Below are 19,264 nucleotides of genomic sequence, written 5' to 3' on the forward strand. Positions count from 1 at the left end.
GTTTCAAGGCATAATAATGTTAGTGTATGTAAACTTCTGACTTTGAAGAAAGTAATAAAAAAAATCTTTCTCTCATTATTCTGGCATTTAGCAAATAGAAATAATTTTGGTAATCCTAACGGACCTAAAACAGGAAAAGTGATTGTCTGATTTCATGTCAGACAGTGAGAAAAAATAATATGTATCTTTTTATATAGTGTATGTAAACTTCTGGTTTCAACTGTATGTGGAGGTTCGAGTGTGTAAGCCTGAGATCCTCCTTTGTCCAGAAACTACCAAGCAACCACTTGCTGTGAATCCTGATAAACCAGAATAAAAGCCCTGTTGTCAAGGTTCTGAATAGATGGAGATCTTCTATATCCTCCACGGAGAGAGTCCATCAGCTGCTAGCCTCCCAGCAGGACAGGAGGACTCCCTGAACCAGGATTCTCCTCCACAAGATGGTGTCTATTGCGTTGATCAAATCCATGATTTTTAGTTTTGAGAGCAGCGCAGAGAGAAAGTCTTCCAAAGTATAAGAGAGAAAACAAGACGAGACGAGAGGAGCGAAGCAGGAAAACACACAGAGGAAGAGAGGAAAGAAGAGTTCAGAGAGAAGGATCAAATATATAACTTTATACAGTTTATACAGTTTTTATACTTTTATATGAATGCAAACATGAACAGTGATCAGTGTCTCCTTGTGTTGTTTCATGTGTCTGTGTTGAACTCTGACCTCTGACCTCTGACCTCTGACCTCCTCCCTGGTGCAGGGATCCAGACGGACAGCGTTCTGTCAGCCAGACTGCAGATCATCAGGATCTACATCAGAGAGGACGGACGGCTGGTGATCGAGTTCAAAACACACGCCAAGTTCAGAGGTCAGCTGAGTTGTTGATTTAATACAGTTGTTGTTGTTGTTATTGTTGTTGTTGTTGGTATGGACTAACAGAAGAAGAGAAACAGATGAGTTTATTAAATTGACATACAGTCATGTAAAAAACTATTAGACCTCCTTGTTTTCTTCAGTTTCTGGTTCATTTTAATGTCTGGTTCAACTAAAGGTTCATTTGTTTGGACAAATATAATGAAAACAACAAAAATATCTGATAAGAGTTTGATTTAAGAGCTGATATCTAGACATTTAACATGGTTTTTATTGATCATGAGTTTGGTTATTATCAAGAATGTTTCCATGACTGTAGATGTTAAAATGACAAAAAACACAAAATGACGAAAAATAGATGAAATGAACAAAAAAGACACAAAATGACGAAAAAACTGAAGAAAAATGACAAAAATAAATGCAAAAAAGATACAAAATGAACAAAAAAGACACAAAATGACCAAAAATAGATAAATGACTAAAAATGACTAAAAAATAATGAAAAAAAATGATCAGACCTCCTTGTTTTCTTCAGTTTCTTGTTCATTTTTATGTCTGGTTCAACTAAATGTTCATTTGTTTGTACAAATATAATGAAAACAACAAAAATATCTGATAAGAGTTTAATTTAAGAGCTGATATCTAGACATTTAACATGGTTTTATTCATAATGATATTGGTTTTTATCAAGAATGTTTCCATGAGGGGCATGGTTGAGCAGTTTGTAGCATTCTCGCCTCACAGCTAGAAGGTCCTGGGTTCGATTCCCGCCAGGGCATTGGAGGCGTGTCCCCACCTCCATGTTGGGTCATTTTGTGTTTTTTTAAATCATTTTTACATCAATTTTTGGTTGTTTTGTGTCTTTTTTGACCATTTTTACATCAATTTTTGGTTGTTTTGTGTCTTTTTTGACCATCTTACATCTATTTTTGGTCAATTAGTTTCTATTTGGATCATTTTGTGTCTTTTTTGGTCATTTTGACATCTACAGTCATGGAACCATTCTTGATAATAACCAAAGTCATGATCAATAAAACCATGTTAAATGTCTAGACTCTTACATTAATCTCTCATCAGATAGGGTATTTTTGTAAACATACTTGGAGATGTAAACAGATGTAAAGCCGTAAAACTCTTCACAGCATTAACAAGATCATTCTGACTAGTTTTTCTCTGATGTTTTTGTCTCCTGCAGGTCAGTTTGTCCCTGAACACCACACTCTGCCGGGTCACAAGTCCCACCTGGTGGCTCCGGACCACCTGGGAGGCATCGAGTTCGACATCCAGCTGCTGTGGAGCGCTCAGACCTTCGACTCTCCGTTCCAGCTGTGGAGAGCCACCAGCTCCTACAGCAGGTCAGAGTCCTACACTGCAGACACACACAGAAACAAGGACAAAAGGACGGAAATCAGGCGTATTTGGCTTAAAAATAGCTAAATTATCCACCAATGGAAGAATAAAATGTGTCTTGTCAAGACTTTCCAAAACCAGCAAAAATATCTAATCTAATGAACCACAAATACCTTAGAATTAGTGTATTCTAACTGATAAAAAGTGACTTTTTATTGATTCTAATGAAATACACGTGACTTTTCTTGAATTAATAATCAGTAAATGCTAGAGCCATTATCTGGACATAATGATATGATAGGCATTAGATTTATAGAAACCAGCAAAGTCACTAAAAACTAGTCAACTTTTCTTCACACAGATACAAAGGTTTTTATCTGGCTGCTTGTTTTAAGGATGTGAAGAGGTCAAATTATGTCAAAGTTATGATTTATTAGTTATACTTGAAATAAGAAATTATTACTTTGAAATAGCAGTTTTATATATATATGACTAAAAAAGACACAAAAAGACTAAAACAAGACACAAAATGACATTAAATGACTAAAAAATACACAAAATGACTAAAAAAAAGACCCAAAATGACTAAAAAAAGACACAAAATGACATTAAATGACTAAAAAAGACACAAAATGACTAAAAAAAGACACAAAATGACATTAAATGACTAAAAAAGACACAAAATGACTAAAAAGACTAAAAAAGACACAAAATGACATTAAAAGATTAAAAAAGACCCAAAATGTCTTTCTAGTTGTAAGTGTTGGTGAAACAGCTTTGTAACTGTTGATATTCTAGTTTCCAGCATGTATTTACTCAGTTTAGGTGATAAAATCTCAGTAACCAGCTGTAATATCTGATTTAGACCATTAAGGACCAAAACACTGAAAACAAGTCAAACAGTCTAAAATAAAAACTGCTGACTAAGAAGAACGATCTGATCAGACATTAATAAGCAGATATCCTCTTGATATAACATATTGATCTGATATTGATTTGACATATTTAATCTGACTCACACACTAAATACACAATAATCACACTGGAAGTTTTACTGCAAAGTTACTCACATTACTGACATTAAAGTATCTTCCCCTTCCTCTTGTGTTCCAGTCTCCACCGACCCGTTTTAGCTTTAAATGCATCAAAGTAAAACACAACTTTTGCTTATTGTATCAAGGCTTTTTGGATTTGTCAGGAACCTTATTTAAACAAAATAAAACAAAAATCAATATCACTAAATTATAACTTTCCCTGGCGAAAACAATCCTTGTTAGGCTTCTTTATACATTAAAAGATTCGTTTTGATATCTTTTTTGACAGCTTCCTCTTCGTTTTAAATAAAGAAAATAACACTTAAATAACAAATAAATTGAACCTGGACAGAATTCTATAAGTAAAAGGTTGTGATGTTCCCTGATTATTACTGAGGCGGATTAGAAGACGTTTTATTTTAATATTAACTATAGTAACATCTGTGGTGTTATGGGGCAGTTTTGACTCGTATATATTTCACTTAATATGATCTTATAATCTTATACTCTAACAGAAATGTTACCATTTACACCAGGGAATTTTATAATTTAGTGGAATAGATTTTTTGTTTTATTTTGTTTGAAAAGAAGTTCCTGACAAAGTCAAACAGCCCTGATGCAGTAAATAAAAGTGCTGTGCTACTTTGATTTAAAATGTAATAACTTAATTTTTATTTAATTTTAAATGAATATTTAAAAGCTAAACCGTGTCGGTGGAGAGGAAGGTTAAGATACGAAACGCTTTGTGGAGTTTTTTTGTCCTGTTTGCTGCAGCAAGCCTCAGGAAGTTCAACAACAAAACAAAGAGTGTTTGTGTTGTTTAAATGAAAGTTTTAACCCTTGGTGGTCCAACGGGAAGGACTACTCTGTTGTGTTGTTTTAACTCTTGGTGGTCCAACAGGAAGGACTACTCCGTTGTGTTGTTTTAACCCTTGGTGGTCCAACAGGAAGGACTACTCTGTTGTGTTGTTTTAACCCTTGGTGGTCCAACAGGAAGGACTACTCTGTTGTGTTGTTTTAACCCTTGGTGGTCCAACAGGAAGGACTACTCTGTTGTGTTGTTTTAACCCTTGGTGGTCCAACAGGAAGGACTACTCTGTTGTGTTGTTTTAACCCTTGGTGGTCCAACAGGAAGGACTACTCTGTTGTGTTGTTTTAACTCTTGGTGGTCCAACAGGAAGGACTACTCTGTTGTGTTGTTTTAACTCTTGGTGGTCCAACAGGAAGGACTACTCTGTTGTGTTGTTTTAACTCTTGGTGGTCCAACAGGAAGGACTACTCTGTTGTGTTGTTTTAACTCTTGGTGGTCCAACAGGAAGGACTACTCTGTTGTGTTGTTTTAACTCTTGGTGGTCCAACAGGAAGGACTACTCCGTTGTGTTGTTTTAACTCATGGTGGTCCAACAGGAAGGACTACTCTGCTGTGTTGTTTTAACTCTTGGTGGTCCAACAGGAAGGACTACTCTGCTGTGTTGTTTTAACTCTTGGTGGTCCAACAGGAAGGACTACTCTGTTGTGTTGTTTTAACTCTTGGTGGTCCAACAGGAAGGACTACTCTTGTGTTGTTTTAACTCTTGGTGGTCCAACAGGAAGGACTACTCCATTGTGTTGTTTTAACTCTTGGTGGTCCAACAGGAAGGACTACTCCGTTGTGTTGTTTTAACTCTTGGTGGTCCAACAGGAAGGACTACTCCGTTGTGTTGTTTTAACTCTTGGTGGTCCAACAGGAAGGACTACTCTGCTGTGTTGTTTTAACTCTTGGTGGTCCAACAGGAAGGACTACTCTGTTGTGTTGTTTTAACTCTTGGTGGTCCAACAGGAAGGACTACTCCGTTGTGTTGTTTTAACCCTTGGTGGTCCAACAGGAAGGACTACTCCGTTGTGTTGTTTTAACTCTTGGTGGTCCAACAGGAAGGACTACTCTGTTGTGTTGTTTTAACCCTTGGTGGTCCAACAGGAAGGACTACTCTGTTGTGTTGTTTTAACTCTTGGTGGTCCAACAGGAAGGACTACTCTGGAGAGTACACGGTGTTCCTGGTGCCGTGCACCGTGCAGCCCACCCAGCCCTGGATCGACCCCGGGGACAAGCCTCTGTCCTGCACCGCTCACGCTCCAGAGAGGTGGGTCCTCTTCCTGTCTGCTGCTGGTAATAACAGTCTGTAGGAGCCTGGTGCATTGTGGGAACTGACCTGTTGTTGTCCGTCAGGTTTCTGGTGCCGATCGCCTTCCAGCAGACGAACCGGCCCGTCCCCGTCGTCTACTCCCTCAACACTGAGTTCCAGCTGTGCAACAACGACAAAGTGTTCATGATGGACCCGGCCGACGGAGCCGGCAGCGACATGGACTACAAGGGAGCCTTCTCCATGGGTAATAATATACTTATTATTAATATTATTATTATATACGTTATTATCTAATATTATTCCATATATAATATATATAATAACCCTTCTCCATGGGTACAGAACTACTTATTATTATTATTATTATTATTGTATAATATATAATATATTATTATTATATAATAACCCTTCTCCATCAACGACATGGACTACAAGGGAGCCTTCTCCATGGGTATAAAACTTTATTTATTATTATTATATACATTATTATATAATATTATTACATTATAATATTATTACATATATAATATATATAATAACCCTTCTCCATGGGTACAGAACTACTTATTATATAATATTATTACAGAGGGAGGTTTATAATATATATATAATATACAGAGATATCACCTCATTGAAATAAGTTTGTGCAGGAATGTTTTTGGTTACTAATATGTTTCAGTGATGCAGCAGGATATTGTTGTCATTTTAAAAGAAGATTTCTGCAGCACAAACTCACATTTTTTAATGAATGTGCACAAATGTAATGTTGGCTGTTGCCGTGGCGCCCCCTGCAGGCCAGACTCTGTACGGCAGAGTGCTGTGGAACCCGGAGCAGAACCTGAACGCAGCGTACCAGCTGCAGCTGGAGAAGGTGTACCTGTGCACGGGGCGCGACGGCTATGTGCCCTTCTTCGACCCTACGGGGACGCTGTACAACGAGGGTCCCCAGTACGGCTGCATCCAGCCCAACAAACACCTGAAGCACCGCTTCCTGCTGCTGGTACACACACACATATATATACTGTATATATATATATATATATATATATATATATATATATATATATATATATAGATCATCTTCTGTTGGTGCACGCTCAAAGAGCCTTTCGTTCAAAATGCATAATGTGTCTGCAGCCTGGCGGTAAATTATCATCACCAAGGTTATTATTAAATATTAAACATGAACACATTCAGACTCAGAGTGTTCAGATAAACTACAGGTCAAACATGACAGCCCAGGTCTGAATAAACTATTAACACTTTAATGGTTCCCATTATAAAATAAACAGAATCAACATGAATCCCACTACAGCTCCAGATTAGAACAGAAAAACTGTTCTTTCTCACTGATTTGACATGTTTTCGTGTGTTTACCTGAGACAACAAAATGTTTATTTAAGCAGAAACGGTGGAGCTTTGGCTCATTTTTACATTAAAACTTCAGCAGACTTCATTACGGACTCAAAGTCCAGGTAAAAAACAAGACTTTACATGCAATAAATGACACGCAAAAGCAGAATAAATCTTGATTTTAGAAACAATATAAAGCAGTGACTTATAAAGAGACAACATGTAAGTGTCATCAAAGTTGGGACTGTAAAAACCTGAAGTCACTCGTATAGAAGACAAGATAAGATAAGACAAGACAAGACAAGACAAGACAAGACAAGACAAGACAAGACAAGACAAGACAAGACAAGACAAGACAAGATATAACTTTATTCATCCCTCAGTGGGGAAATGTACCTGTGACAGTAGCTAAAGATTCTCATATTATAGTTTAAGAAATCTTCAGGTTCACAACCAAAGTGTTCAAACAGTCTGAATGAGTTATTATTTTTTATTATTATTAGATAGACAGACGGACAGACATACAGACAGACAGACAGACAGACAGACAGACAGATATAGATGGATGGATGGATGGATGGATGGATGGATGGATGGATGGATGGATGGATGGATGGATGGATGGATGGATGGATGGATGGATGGATAGATAGATAGATAGATAGATAGATAGATAGATAGATAGATAGATAGATAGATAGATAGATAGATAGATAGATAGATAGATAGATAGATAGATAGATTCAAAATATCTTGTAACTTCCAGCAGGTGCAAACAGAACAAAGCTTTGAATAAACTTTCTGTTTTCTCTGCAGGATCGTAAACAGCCCGACGTTTGTGATCTTTTCTTCCACGACGTTCCCTTCGAGGCTCACTTCTCCTCGGAGCTCCCGGAGCTGCAGGCCATGGCGGCGATGCCCGGAGTCGACGGCTTCACCATGAAGGTGGACGCGCTCTACAAGGTGAAGCAGCTGCTCACACTGTGAAGCTGAGCTGAACCTTTCCTTTAGCTCAGACACTGTTTCATATCTGGTTACAGTTTCCCTCAGTAGAAATGTTTCCTTCCTCACTTTAGTTCCTTTTGACATTAAATCCCCAAAAGCTGAAGTGAATTTCCACCAATCAGAGACTTCTCTTGTCACGGAGATGTAACTTAATCTGATGTTTGTTGTAGGAGATCCAGACCAGAACAGAACAAAATCAGTCCGACTGCCAAAGTTTAAACTTTCTTAAGTCAGTTTCAACCAGATTTCCTCCTTGATGAAAAGACATTTAACATAGTATTATTATTATTAGTGTTATTGTTATTATTATTGCTATCATTATTATTATAATAAGTGTTTTTAGCTAGTTGTTTTGGCAATAAAGTTGTAAAACAGTTATTGACAACATAATGGCCATGGTGGAGCTTTTAGCGGTGGGTAGAGGCCAAAAACAGGTAAAAGAGAGAAGTTATTTAGTTTAAATTCATCAGGAGAATATAAACATTTCTTGAAATCAATGTTTCCACACTCCTTCTGGGTCATAAGTGATGATTGATAGGATTATTTTTGTATTATTCCTTCTCATTAAGCCTCTAAAGCTCATTAAATGCTCATTAAATGTAGAATTTTAAAACATATTGTGTTTTCTGAATGTGACAATAATCGGAATCATTCATAATAAAAAAACAAAACTATTTATTCAGAGGGAAATTGTGGTGAAGCAGTTGCAGGACAAAGTGGGAAAAACGTGCAAATAAAACTTAAAATAAACACTTAAATCGGGAGATAGTTTGGCATGCAGGATTTTTATCGGGCCAATAAATTATTTCAATAATAAAAAGATAACCGGAGAAGATAAATGATCCGCCAGTAATAAAAAGCCAAATTACTTTCATTGACTTAACACAACTTTCTTACCCTCCAGTGTGCATAAACTGCAGGTTAGAAACTTCTTTTTAAAACATAAAAATGTGCAATTATTGGTATCAGTATTGGCTGAAATTAATATTGTGCACTTTTGCTTATCATAAAGTGCAAAAGCAAATGTACTCAATGTAAAGAAATGTAATTTTTAAGGCAGTTTTTGTCAGAGTTTTAAAAACATAGAGTTTATTTGTGTCTTATTTTGGTGGGGGCATTACTGTTTCCTGTAGCATCTAATGTGGTGGAAATTTTTTTAGAGACAACAAAAGTTTCCAGAAAGACAGCCCTGTGTGGGATTTATTGACAAGTATCACAAAACAGATACAATATTCAAGATACACAAACAGGTCCTTGGTTTGAACAGCTTTCCTGTTATTGTTCCAAATGGTGCAGTGGGATTTCCTCACTCAGAGCTGCTCTGATCTTAATCCAGCAGGAGTTTCCTGTAAAGAGACTGAGACTGTTGGTCAGATTTCTGTGTGTTTCTCTAAACATATGTGATGCATTTTAAACTGCTACATGTCTGATATTTTAATACATCTTCAAATCAATACACAACATTAAGAGCCAATCAAAGTGCTCGATGCACAAAGAAACAAAGACTTTAATGATGTCGCACCTGGTGTCTGTGTGTTGATTGACAGGTGGAGGCGGGGCATCAGTGGTACCTGCAGGTGATCTACGTCATCAGTCCGGAGTCCCGCTCTACCCGGATCCAGCGCTCCGTCACCTACCAGCTGAGCCGCCCGAGACGGGACCTGGTGGACCGCAGCGGGCGCCTGACGCTGGACGAGTCTCTGATCTACGACAACGAGGGCGACCAGGTGAAGAACGGCACCAACATGAAGTCTCTGCGGCTGGAGGCGGGGCCCTCCGCCTCCTTCAACGCCCACGTGGGCAGCTCGGTGGGCGGGGGCGTGGCCGCCGTCACCCTGCTGGTCCTGGTCCTGCTCGCCGCCTGCTTCCTGATCCGCCGCTGCCGCCGCGCCGCCAGCAACAAGAGCAAGAAGTCGGCCAAGCCGTACGAGGAGTACCCGCTCAACACCAAGGTGGAGGTGTGCATGGACAAGTGCCTGGAGAAGAACTTCAGCACCAAACACTGCACCGTCAGGAACGTCAACGTCCTCAACCGCAACCAGGACGCCAACGGAAAAGTCAAACAGGTCAACCTGGAGGTGAAACTCCACAACAACCTCAACGACGGCACCGAGGTCTAGACGAGGACGGAGAGAGAGAGAGAGAGAGAGAGAGAGACAGAGAGAGAGAGAGAGAGAGAGAGAGGCAGGGAGGAGGATTTAAAAAAAGGTTTTTCTAAAAGAAAGTTTGTACTAAAGGAACGAGATGTTTGTTATTGTATTTTTATACCACTTTGAAAAAGGGAAAGAGTGCGACAGCGACGCGGCGTTTTGATCATTTCGCAACTGGGCTACCTCAGGAATCACACAACCACTCAGCTGCGAGAAACAGCCAAAACATCTGCACCCGAACCCGTCTCACCTGAGCCCGTCTCACCTGAACCCGTCTCACCCGAACCCGTCTCCCCTGAACCCGTCTCACCCTAACCCGTCTCACCTGAACCCGTCTCACCTGAACCCGTCTCACCTGAACCCGTCTCACCTGAACCCGTCTCACCTGAACCCGTCTCCCCTGAACCCGTCTCACCTGAACCCGTCTCACCTGAACCCGTCTCACCCGAACCCGTCTCCCCTGAACCCGTCTCACCTGAACCCGTCTCACCTGAACCCGTCTCACCCGAACCCGTCTCCCCTGAACCCGTCTCACCCGAACCCGTCTCACCTGAACCCGTCTCCCCTGAACCCGTCTCACCTGAACCCGTCTCCCCTGAACCCGTCTCACCTGAACCCGTCTCACCACTCAACTTTATCTGTTTCAGCCGGTAGCTCACACTGATTGTTTCACGTCTTCTCTGCTGTATCGAGTCATTTCACTGCTACAGGTACATCTAAAAAAAAATAGAATATCATGAAAAAAGTTCAATATTTCTGGTCAATTATTTCAGAAAGTGAGTTTTGTGTTTTCATTATCTTTAAGCCAGAATCATCAAAATTACAAGAAAAACAGGCTTTAAATATTTCCCTCTATGTGGAATTAATCTATATAATGTATGAGTTTCACTTTCTGAAATGATTGACAACGAATATTGAAGTTTTTCAAGATATTCTAATATTTTGAGATGTTCCTGTATAAATGTCAGCCGGTGTGGAAGTCCTGCTTTTCTTTCTGCATTTATCCTTCAGTTATCGTTATCGCTCCATTTCTGCAGATTTATTTACTCTGAAATCTGATTTAACAGAACAAATATTTTTTCTGTGGACTTCTGCATCGGCTGCTGTAAAGTATTAAACACATTCAATGTGCCGAATGAGTGCAGAGTGTAAATAAATAAATAAATAAATAAAATGAATGAAACCTATTCAAGTGCAATTATGCCATAACTTTCTGTTAATCATGAGCAGGAACTTTGTTTGCATTTAAACGTGTATTTTCAGGCCTTACTCACTTAGAGACATTTGTACTGTCGTAAACAGATTCTTGTTTCAACACAAATACTTTATTTTTTAATTTTTGTGTCCGTACTGTACTCTGATCGCTGCCAATATTAAGTGCCATGCAGTATTTTGAATTTCCTCATGAATTTCAAACGAATCATCCAAAGTATTTTTTTTGTTATAAGTGAGAACGTGGAGACTTTCATGTGATTGTAACAAATCAAAACGCCGCCGTTCTCAACAGAAAGGTTTTGATCCCGTCCACATTTAGCCTTACTACTGTTCTGATGAAAATAATCACTTTTTAAAAATGATGTATTTTATAAAAAATGTGTCTATCTGCCTTCGTTCTGCCCAAAGACACAACATCCCTCCCTCATTTTTTAAACATGTTTTCTTTTGTCATGTATGTATTCTCATGTTACCCTCCTATGATGTATTATGTTACCCAGCTACTGATGTTTCTGTTTTTAATGTCTGACACTGGTTGGAGAGCACTGCTAAAGAAAAGAAGACGTGTTGACATGTTGTGTTTCTCTGATCCCGCCTCTTGTTTTCTTTAAAACTGTGTGCCTATCAAACAATGTGGGAACAGGAAACTATGGGAAATAAAAATTATATTTTTGGTGCTATCATTTTGTGGAAAAAATAACTACAATGCTATCAACATGATGCCTGTATTTGGTGCCTTTTTTAGTAATAAAAAACATTTTGAAATCCATGATCGGCTTGTATTTCATGTTTGTTCATGATCTTGTTTGTTGATTATACAAAGTTTCATCTCTACTTTTATCTTTGGGCCAGTTATTACCAAATCACTTGTAACTTCCTCTGTATATGTTTAATGTCACTCTGCACACTTTAAATGAATTCCTTTAAAAAAACAACAACTTATTGATGAACTTTTTATTGTCATTGAATCAATAAAATGACAACGTTAGTCCAAAGAAAGAGGGAGCATGATGTACTTTTTACAATAGAAAAACAGGGACTAGGACAAGAAACAATATCCAGCTGTAGTAAAAAAATAAAAATAAAAACAATAAACAGTTGATTCAGTAAAATGGTGGATCCTGCGTTGATGCTTTGACCGTACTCGTATGTGCTAAACATGTCTCACTTTTCCTGGTATTCTGTTTTCTTTTGCTTAAAGAAGCTCCTTATAATGCTCCAACTATACTAATATATATTCCTTTGCTGTAATTGACTCTTATTACTGGTACACAGTGTGATGAGACGGTCAGCATTTCACACTTTACTGTTCAGGCTTCAACTGTGTCAACAACAGGCTGAGATGAATCACACAGTTTAATAAAGAAACTCTCTAGTTTCCCTTCAGCTCTCTGCTGCTCTCTGCTGCCTCAAGCACCTGAAACTCACTTCAATTCTTTATTCCCTCTGTGGAAATACACCTTGTTGAACAAATCAGATATCATCTAAATATAAACAATTACAATGATATTAACATAATAACGATACATGATGCGTGAAACACCAAGGCCAATGCAAAAAATAGATTTGTATTAATCATTTATAATGTATTATTTATCACTTTATTATCATTTATAATGCATTCTTTAATTGATTAATAATATTATGAACGCTCTATTATGCAGTGTCAAATAAAAACACAAGCAACAGGCAGAAACAAACAAACAAACAAAGTCTTAAAACAAAGAGCAAACATGAAGTCAGCAGTGTTCAGGAACAGGACAAGAACATGAAACATGATCTGGTTGTTAAAGCAAATATCTGGTATCTGTTCTAACATGAGAAACGGCTGATAGTGGTAGTAACAAGGGAAGATCAACTTCTTTTATTTAGAAAACTGCAACACCCCGTCACTCCACAGGGTGGCGCTGTATCGCATAAACAAAGCAGAAATGTCTATTTCCATGTGTTGATGTCATGTTGTCATCAACAGAACTCATCTGCAGAATAAAACTACAGACGGACGTGGACGAGTCTCAGTGTGTCTGTAGGAGGACAGAGACTCTGAGTCATCTGAGACTCTGATGGTACTCAGATCCAGAGGGACTCAGGGAGGACTGGACTTTATGTCTCATCAGATCCAGAGGGACTCAGGGAGGACTGGACTTTATGTCTCATCAGATCCAGAGGGACTCAGGGAGGACGGGGACTGGACTTTATGTCTCATCAGATCCAGAGGGACTCAGGGAGGACTGGACTTTATGTCTCATCAGATCCAGAGGGACTCAGGGAGGACTGGACTTTATGTCTCATCAGATCCAGAGGGACTCAGGGAGGACTGGACTTTATGTCTCATCAGATCCAGAGGGACTCAGGGAGGACTGGACTTCATGTCTCATCAGATCCACTATCTGAATCACTGTCAGAGATCACTCCTCCCAACTGGTGAGAGAAGACAGACAACAGAGAGATAATCAGTGTTTACAGAGACTCCCTTCATCAGCATCAAGTCTGTTTCACTCCACAGTGGAAATGTTTTTATTTATGTATTCATTAGATCCCCATTAGCCATCACTCCGTTGTGGGAGTAATGGCTATTCTTCCTGGGGTCCTCAAACAGGACACAATTGAAATACATAGTAAAAGCATACAGAGTAACAATTAGAATCTAGAATCTCTGGCAGTTACTAGAAAAAACTACAATGTTAAATTCAATAATTTACCAAAAAGTGGAATACCGATTACAATTCAAAGAAATTATTAAAAACTGTTTTTAAAACATACAAAATCAATACCTGGCGTATGAAACAGAAAAACAAACAAAAAAAACAACAACAAGAAGTCAGACCCTATACATTCACCTTTCTAAAGTCATCTTTTTCAGTTTTTTTTAAAACTACTTCTGCTCTCCAGTAATAAGAGCTCAGATGGAAGCCTGTTCCACTCTGCAACCGCTCTATACATGACTGTTCTCCTAAGTGTGTTGGTTCTTGGCAGAAGTAATGTGAATCCGTTGTTTACTGCTTGTCTTGTCTCATGGTTATGTTTGTTATTGGTTGGTACTAGTTGTTAATATAAGCAGTTAGGTTTACCAACTGTATATGTATTCTTTAAAAACAAAATAAGAGTGCAATAAACAGAGAGCCCTGAACGCATCATCACCACAGAAACACAGATAGTCACTGGCCACTTTAATGACAGATTTACTGCTGTTTGGGTTCAAAGCTGTTAACAACCAGAGTCTCAGTCACATCTGATGTCATCGACTCTTAAATATTACAAATGTGTTAATATGGAGTCAGTTATAAAACATGTGGACAGAACAAACAGATGGACAGATATATACATGACGTTAAAGCCTGAGCAGTGAAACATCAGCTGTAAACTCTGGACTTCAGCAGCTTCTGCTCTGGAGAAAGACCACATGGTTACTAAATGTAATGATGGTTCTATGAAACAAGAGGCTTCAGCCAGACTGATCTCAGAGCTGTGACAAAGATGAACTGATCAAGTGTTTAGAGTTGAAATGAGAGATCAGATGTGATGAATGAGGACAGCTGTCTGGACATGTTGTGATGCTGTCAGCTGTGATCCACATTTATTCACATAGCAACTCAAACACATGATCACAACAAGCTTCTGGCTGATGTGATTGGCTGACTGTTCTCTCTCTGTGTTTCTGTCACCATTCTCCTCTCACAGCTTCACTGAGAAGGTTTACAGGAAATACTGGATCTTTCTCTGATTCTAACTGTGTTCAGTACAATACTGCTGAAACCCTCTACTGACCTCAGAGTCTCCAGTCTGCAGTGTGGACTCTCCTTCAGATCACACAGCAGCTTCATGTCTGATTCCTGCAGTTTGTTGGTTCTCAGGTCCAGCTCTCTCACATGGGAGGGGTTGGACTTCAGCGCTGAGGCCAGAGAAGCACAGCTGATCCCTGACAAACCGCAGAATCTCAGTCTGAATAAAGAATAAATGATGTGACTTTAGAAGAGAAAGTTGCTGCTTGAAATCATTCAGTGTTTAATAATGTGTTCAGAGCTGAAGAAGCTTTAGAATGAACAACCTGAACTCTTGATGATGGAGGTTAAAAACATGTTGTGTGAGAACACTGACATCAAATCAGACTGTTGGATTAAAAATGTGCTGTCTCATCAAACCACTGATTGAGGATTTTCTCATCAACACACAGCTGACTGAGTGTGAGCTCTGCAATTACAAACACACCAGAGGATCTAAATAAATATCTAGTAAAAAATAGTGGTTTTATGTTGTAACAGGTTGTTGTATGTACATTAATATAGCATATATACTATATGTATTGTTGGATATGGACAGTCAGCTCTGAAAAAAGAAAGGCTGAAGGTTTTGGATCTGTGTGGTGAGAATAAAAACCAGATGAATGGAATGGATCTGCACACAGAGACAGCCATGATGGAATAAAGAGGTGTGACACAGAGCTGGAAGATATCAAACCAAACTGGGAGCACTCCTAGTTCAAGTGTTCCTTTTCTATGTGTTGTTTCAGATATTTAAAACAGATTAAATGAACCATCAAATGTTGTGCTGTCCACCGTTTGTGTTCCCTCGTAACGTGCTGCTCTAAACACATTTCTTCATCATATTTCTCCTTCATATTACTTCTAACGTCAAATTATTAGAACAAAAACATTCTCTGACATTCAGCACTAACCTGCTGTATTCCATCTGATATAGTATTCATCATTCCAGAGAGAAAATATACATCACCTACTTTGTATCGTAGCTAGATACCAAAGTTTCTAACATGACAAATATGTCAGGAGGAATTTTGGAAATGGAAACAACAAACATTTACAATGTTTGTTTTAGGAATCGTGGAGTCAAACATTCAAAGCCTCTTCAGTTTAAACTCTTCAGTCAGTAGAAGCATCAGATAGCTTCATAACAATGCTGCAAAAGAAAAAAACACTGAATATGTATTAGTTATTGTCTGATGGTTGAAAGAGAGATACTTTCATACATGTATTGTATTTATGTTTTCATAAACAGCTGCCAGGTGACTGGATGAACTATGTGTCTATCAGCGTCTATCACAGGCTGCTGCAGCCAGTTGGGAGAAGAGCTAAAACATCTTCCATCAGGAAAAGCCTTCAGTGTTCTTTGATCTTCCTTTAATGAAGAAGAAACTCTCTGTTTTAATAGAACTGATGATATTGCAGCACCTTCACTCGCCTCTTTCTCTGTTTCATTGTCTCATACAACAACAATAAAGATTTGACCTGAGCAACATTATTGTTTTCAACAAACTGCTGTCGTCACACACATCTAAAGTGTCGCCGTAGCAACCAGTAGCAACCAGTAGCTCCTCACAGGACACTGATTGGTCCAAACCACTGGTGGTTCAGACCCAAAGACATGACCTGAAGCCTGACAAGGATTTCTGTGATATGTGAGTCCAAGTGAAAGAGAACGGACCGACAAACTGGGTTACAGATCTGTGCTCAGGCAAACTCAGAAAACAAAGGAACCAAACTAAATCTGAAACCTCAATCATGCTTTAAATTCAGCAGATATACACTGTGTGTGAGCACAACACAGGAACTGACCTCAGAGTCTCCAGTCTGCAGTTTGGACTCTCCAGTCCAGCACACAGCCGCTTCACTCCTGAATCCTCCAGGTCGTTTCTACTCAGGTCCAGCTCTCTCAGATGGGAGGGGTTGGACTTCAGAGCTGAGGCCACGACTTCACAGCCAGTCCCAGAGAGTCCACAGGCAGAAAGTCTGTGATTACAGATAATATAACATTTAAATATAACCAGTTCTAACACTTTAATCTGATCTCTTTTCATCTCACATTTAATTCATTTAATGACTCATGATGCATTTACAGTAGAAATACTTCTAAAGATTGTAATATTATCATTTGTTGGCTGATTGAACCGGCTGAAGTTCATGTTTTGGAGCTAAAACTCTTTTTTGAGCTCTGGTTCACTGGCAGAATGAACCTGGAGGTCCCAGCAGCTGACTGTGTGATGAGCTGCTGTCTGAGTACATCAGCTGATAAATACACAGACACAACACATGTTGAGCTTCATTAAATACAGCCACATTCACTATTATTAGCATGTGGTTTATTTTAGGAGCCCATCTATGAGTGATGATCTCCCGTCGCTGTATCACAGATGCTCTGCAGTCACAGAGAGAGAGAGAGAGACGTTCTCTGCTAATAAAGGAACGTTAGAGGACGTGGACATGGAGCCATATGACAATGTGATGTCCATATTATATTAGTTTACAAAGGGACTAACAGAGCCACTAGTGTGTGACAGAGCGTGCTCAATGTAACGTTACCACAGAGCTGATAAAGCAGATCAGTAGAGGTGGAGGGGCTCTCAGGATGTTGGCTTTGTTTACTGGAAAGTTCACCTCTTCTTTGACTTTGTCTCAAAGAAAACTCAAACTCTACAATGTGGAAACATTTTGGACAAAAGGTGAGCCTCGCTCTCTTCTCTCATTCTCTTTTTTATTATTATTGTTGGTCTTTTGTGTATTGTGGGTGGAAAAGCAGCTTAGAGGTAAATTAGCGCCACCATCTGGACTGGAGTGGCTTCTCTCTAATTCAAACAGCTGCTGCACCTGCTGCTAAAAGTGTCCAAAGGTTTAAAAAGCCCAATAATGTTGATGAAGAACAAGGTGAAAAGAGAGGGATGTTGAGGGACGATGAGGGACGTTCCAAACGTCTCCAATAACCTCAGAGCGTTGAAAAGTCCACATTTATTTAAAGCAGACAGACGCAATCGTTTCCAAGATTCACAACATGTTTTATCTGAGGAAATATTCTGCTTCAGTTTATTGTTGCTGACGTTTAGCCTTTCAAAAACAACATTTTCACTGTGGTGGAAAAAGTGTTTGCTCTGCCGTTTGCTGCACTAAGGGAGGCAGCACCTGGACTATCAATGCAGTCTAACAGCACCACATTACATTTAATTACACTTAGATGCTTCTCTGAAACATCTACAACGTATTGCATCCCATGGGCGAGGCTAGCTCATTTTTAGTTTGTGGTTTAAATGTATATGTAAAGGATGAAAATGAAAACACCCCCGCTTCGCAAATGGTATCATCCTCCTCTCAGCGCTCCCTCTCCTGGCTGCACCGCTCCGCTGGCCGACCGGCATCCAGCGACACACGCAGAGTGAGAATCCTTTAGTTGTCGTTTTGTGAATCAACTCAGTAAGTTGCTCCAAAGCTCTGTCTCATACTTTCCTTTTACCTGGAGTTGTTTCGATTCCGATACCATATCGGCGAGTACTGCAGTCCAGGCACCGTTTTCCAGTTAGTTCGGTTAGCTCGGTTAGCTTCGTTAGCGCCATTAGCGCAGCTACAGTCAAACTTGAGCGGTCCGTTTATTGAACAAAAGGAGCAGTGCGACAAATTAACTGCGTACCTGTGAAGTGTGTACTTGTGTCTGTGTTGTTAAAGTTTATCGTTACTTGAGAGCAGGGGTCTCAAACTCAAATTACCTGGGGGCCGCTGGAGGCAGTATCAAAATCACCAAAAAAAGACACAAAATTACAGGAAAAAAACTAAATTACTTAAAAAAAGACACAAAATGACAGAAAAAAAATGAAATTACTTAAAAAAGACACAAAATGACCCAAAAAAAAGACAGAAAATAACTAAAAAGGACACAAGATGACCAAAAAAATCAGAAAATAACTTAAAAAGACAAAATTACCAAAAAAGACACAAAATAACTAAAAAAGACACAAACTGACCACAAAAATAAACAAAATGACAGAGAAAAACTAAATTACTTTAAAAAGACACAAAATTACTAAAAAAAAGTCACAGAATGAACAAAAAAGACACAAAATAACTAAAAAGACACAAATGCCGAACAAATGACACAAAATAACTAAAAACGACACAAAATGACCAAAGAAACCTAAATTTCTTAAAGAAAAGACACAAAATGACCAAAGAAAGACACAAAATAACTAAAAAGGACACAAAATGACCAAAAAAACCTAAATTACTTAAAAAAAGAAAGAAAATGACACAAAAAAGACACAAAATTACTAAAAAGGACACAAAAGGAACAATAAAACCTAAACTAGAAAATTCCTAAAGAAATTTTGATTGTGTGCTTGCCTCTGGACCGTGACTCTCGTGGCTTATCAAAAGGGGCAGGGATTAAACAGGG

General features: G+C 38.9%; 2 protein-coding genes across 2 annotated transcripts in view; one reads left to right on the top strand and one right to left on the bottom strand.

The window, feature by feature from the left end:
* Nucleotides 1–9,874, top strand: part of fras1 (Fraser extracellular matrix complex subunit 1) — a 233,783-nt gene extending 223,909 nt beyond the window's left edge. Inside the window, exons 56-62 of the mRNA XM_059337817.1 lie at nt 753–860; nt 2,061–2,220; nt 5,253–5,369; nt 5,456–5,616; nt 6,167–6,372; nt 7,542–7,688; nt 9,278–9,874. Coding sequence (XP_059193800.1) covers nt 753–860; nt 2,061–2,220; nt 5,253–5,369; nt 5,456–5,616; nt 6,167–6,372; nt 7,542–7,688; nt 9,278–9,850 — 1,472 coding nt within the window. The 3' untranslated portion in view covers nt 9,851–9,874. The remainder of the gene's footprint in view (nt 1–752; nt 861–2,060; nt 2,221–5,252; nt 5,370–5,455; nt 5,617–6,166; nt 6,373–7,541; nt 7,689–9,277) is intronic.
* A 2,160-nt stretch (nt 9,875–12,034) lies between these two features.
* Nucleotides 12,035–17,347, bottom strand: LOC131975221 (ribonuclease inhibitor-like). Its single transcript, XM_059337825.1, has 3 exons — nt 16,666–17,347; nt 14,864–15,037; nt 12,035–13,516 (listed from the first exon to the last, which is right to left on the bottom strand). Exons 1-3 carry the CDS (start codon nt 16,905–16,907, stop codon nt 13,504–13,506), a joined length of 429 nt encoding a protein of 142 aa, XP_059193808.1. The 5' UTR covers nt 16,908–17,347; the 3' UTR covers nt 12,035–13,503.
* Between the last annotated feature and the right edge of the window lie 1,917 nt (nt 17,348–19,264).

The sequence above is a fragment of the Centropristis striata genome, chromosome 7 (genome assembly GCF_030273125.1).
Source record: "Centropristis striata isolate RG_2023a ecotype Rhode Island chromosome 7, C.striata_1.0, whole genome shotgun sequence".
In the NCBI taxonomy this organism is placed as follows: Eukaryota; Metazoa; Chordata; class Actinopteri; order Perciformes; family Serranidae; genus Centropristis; species Centropristis striata.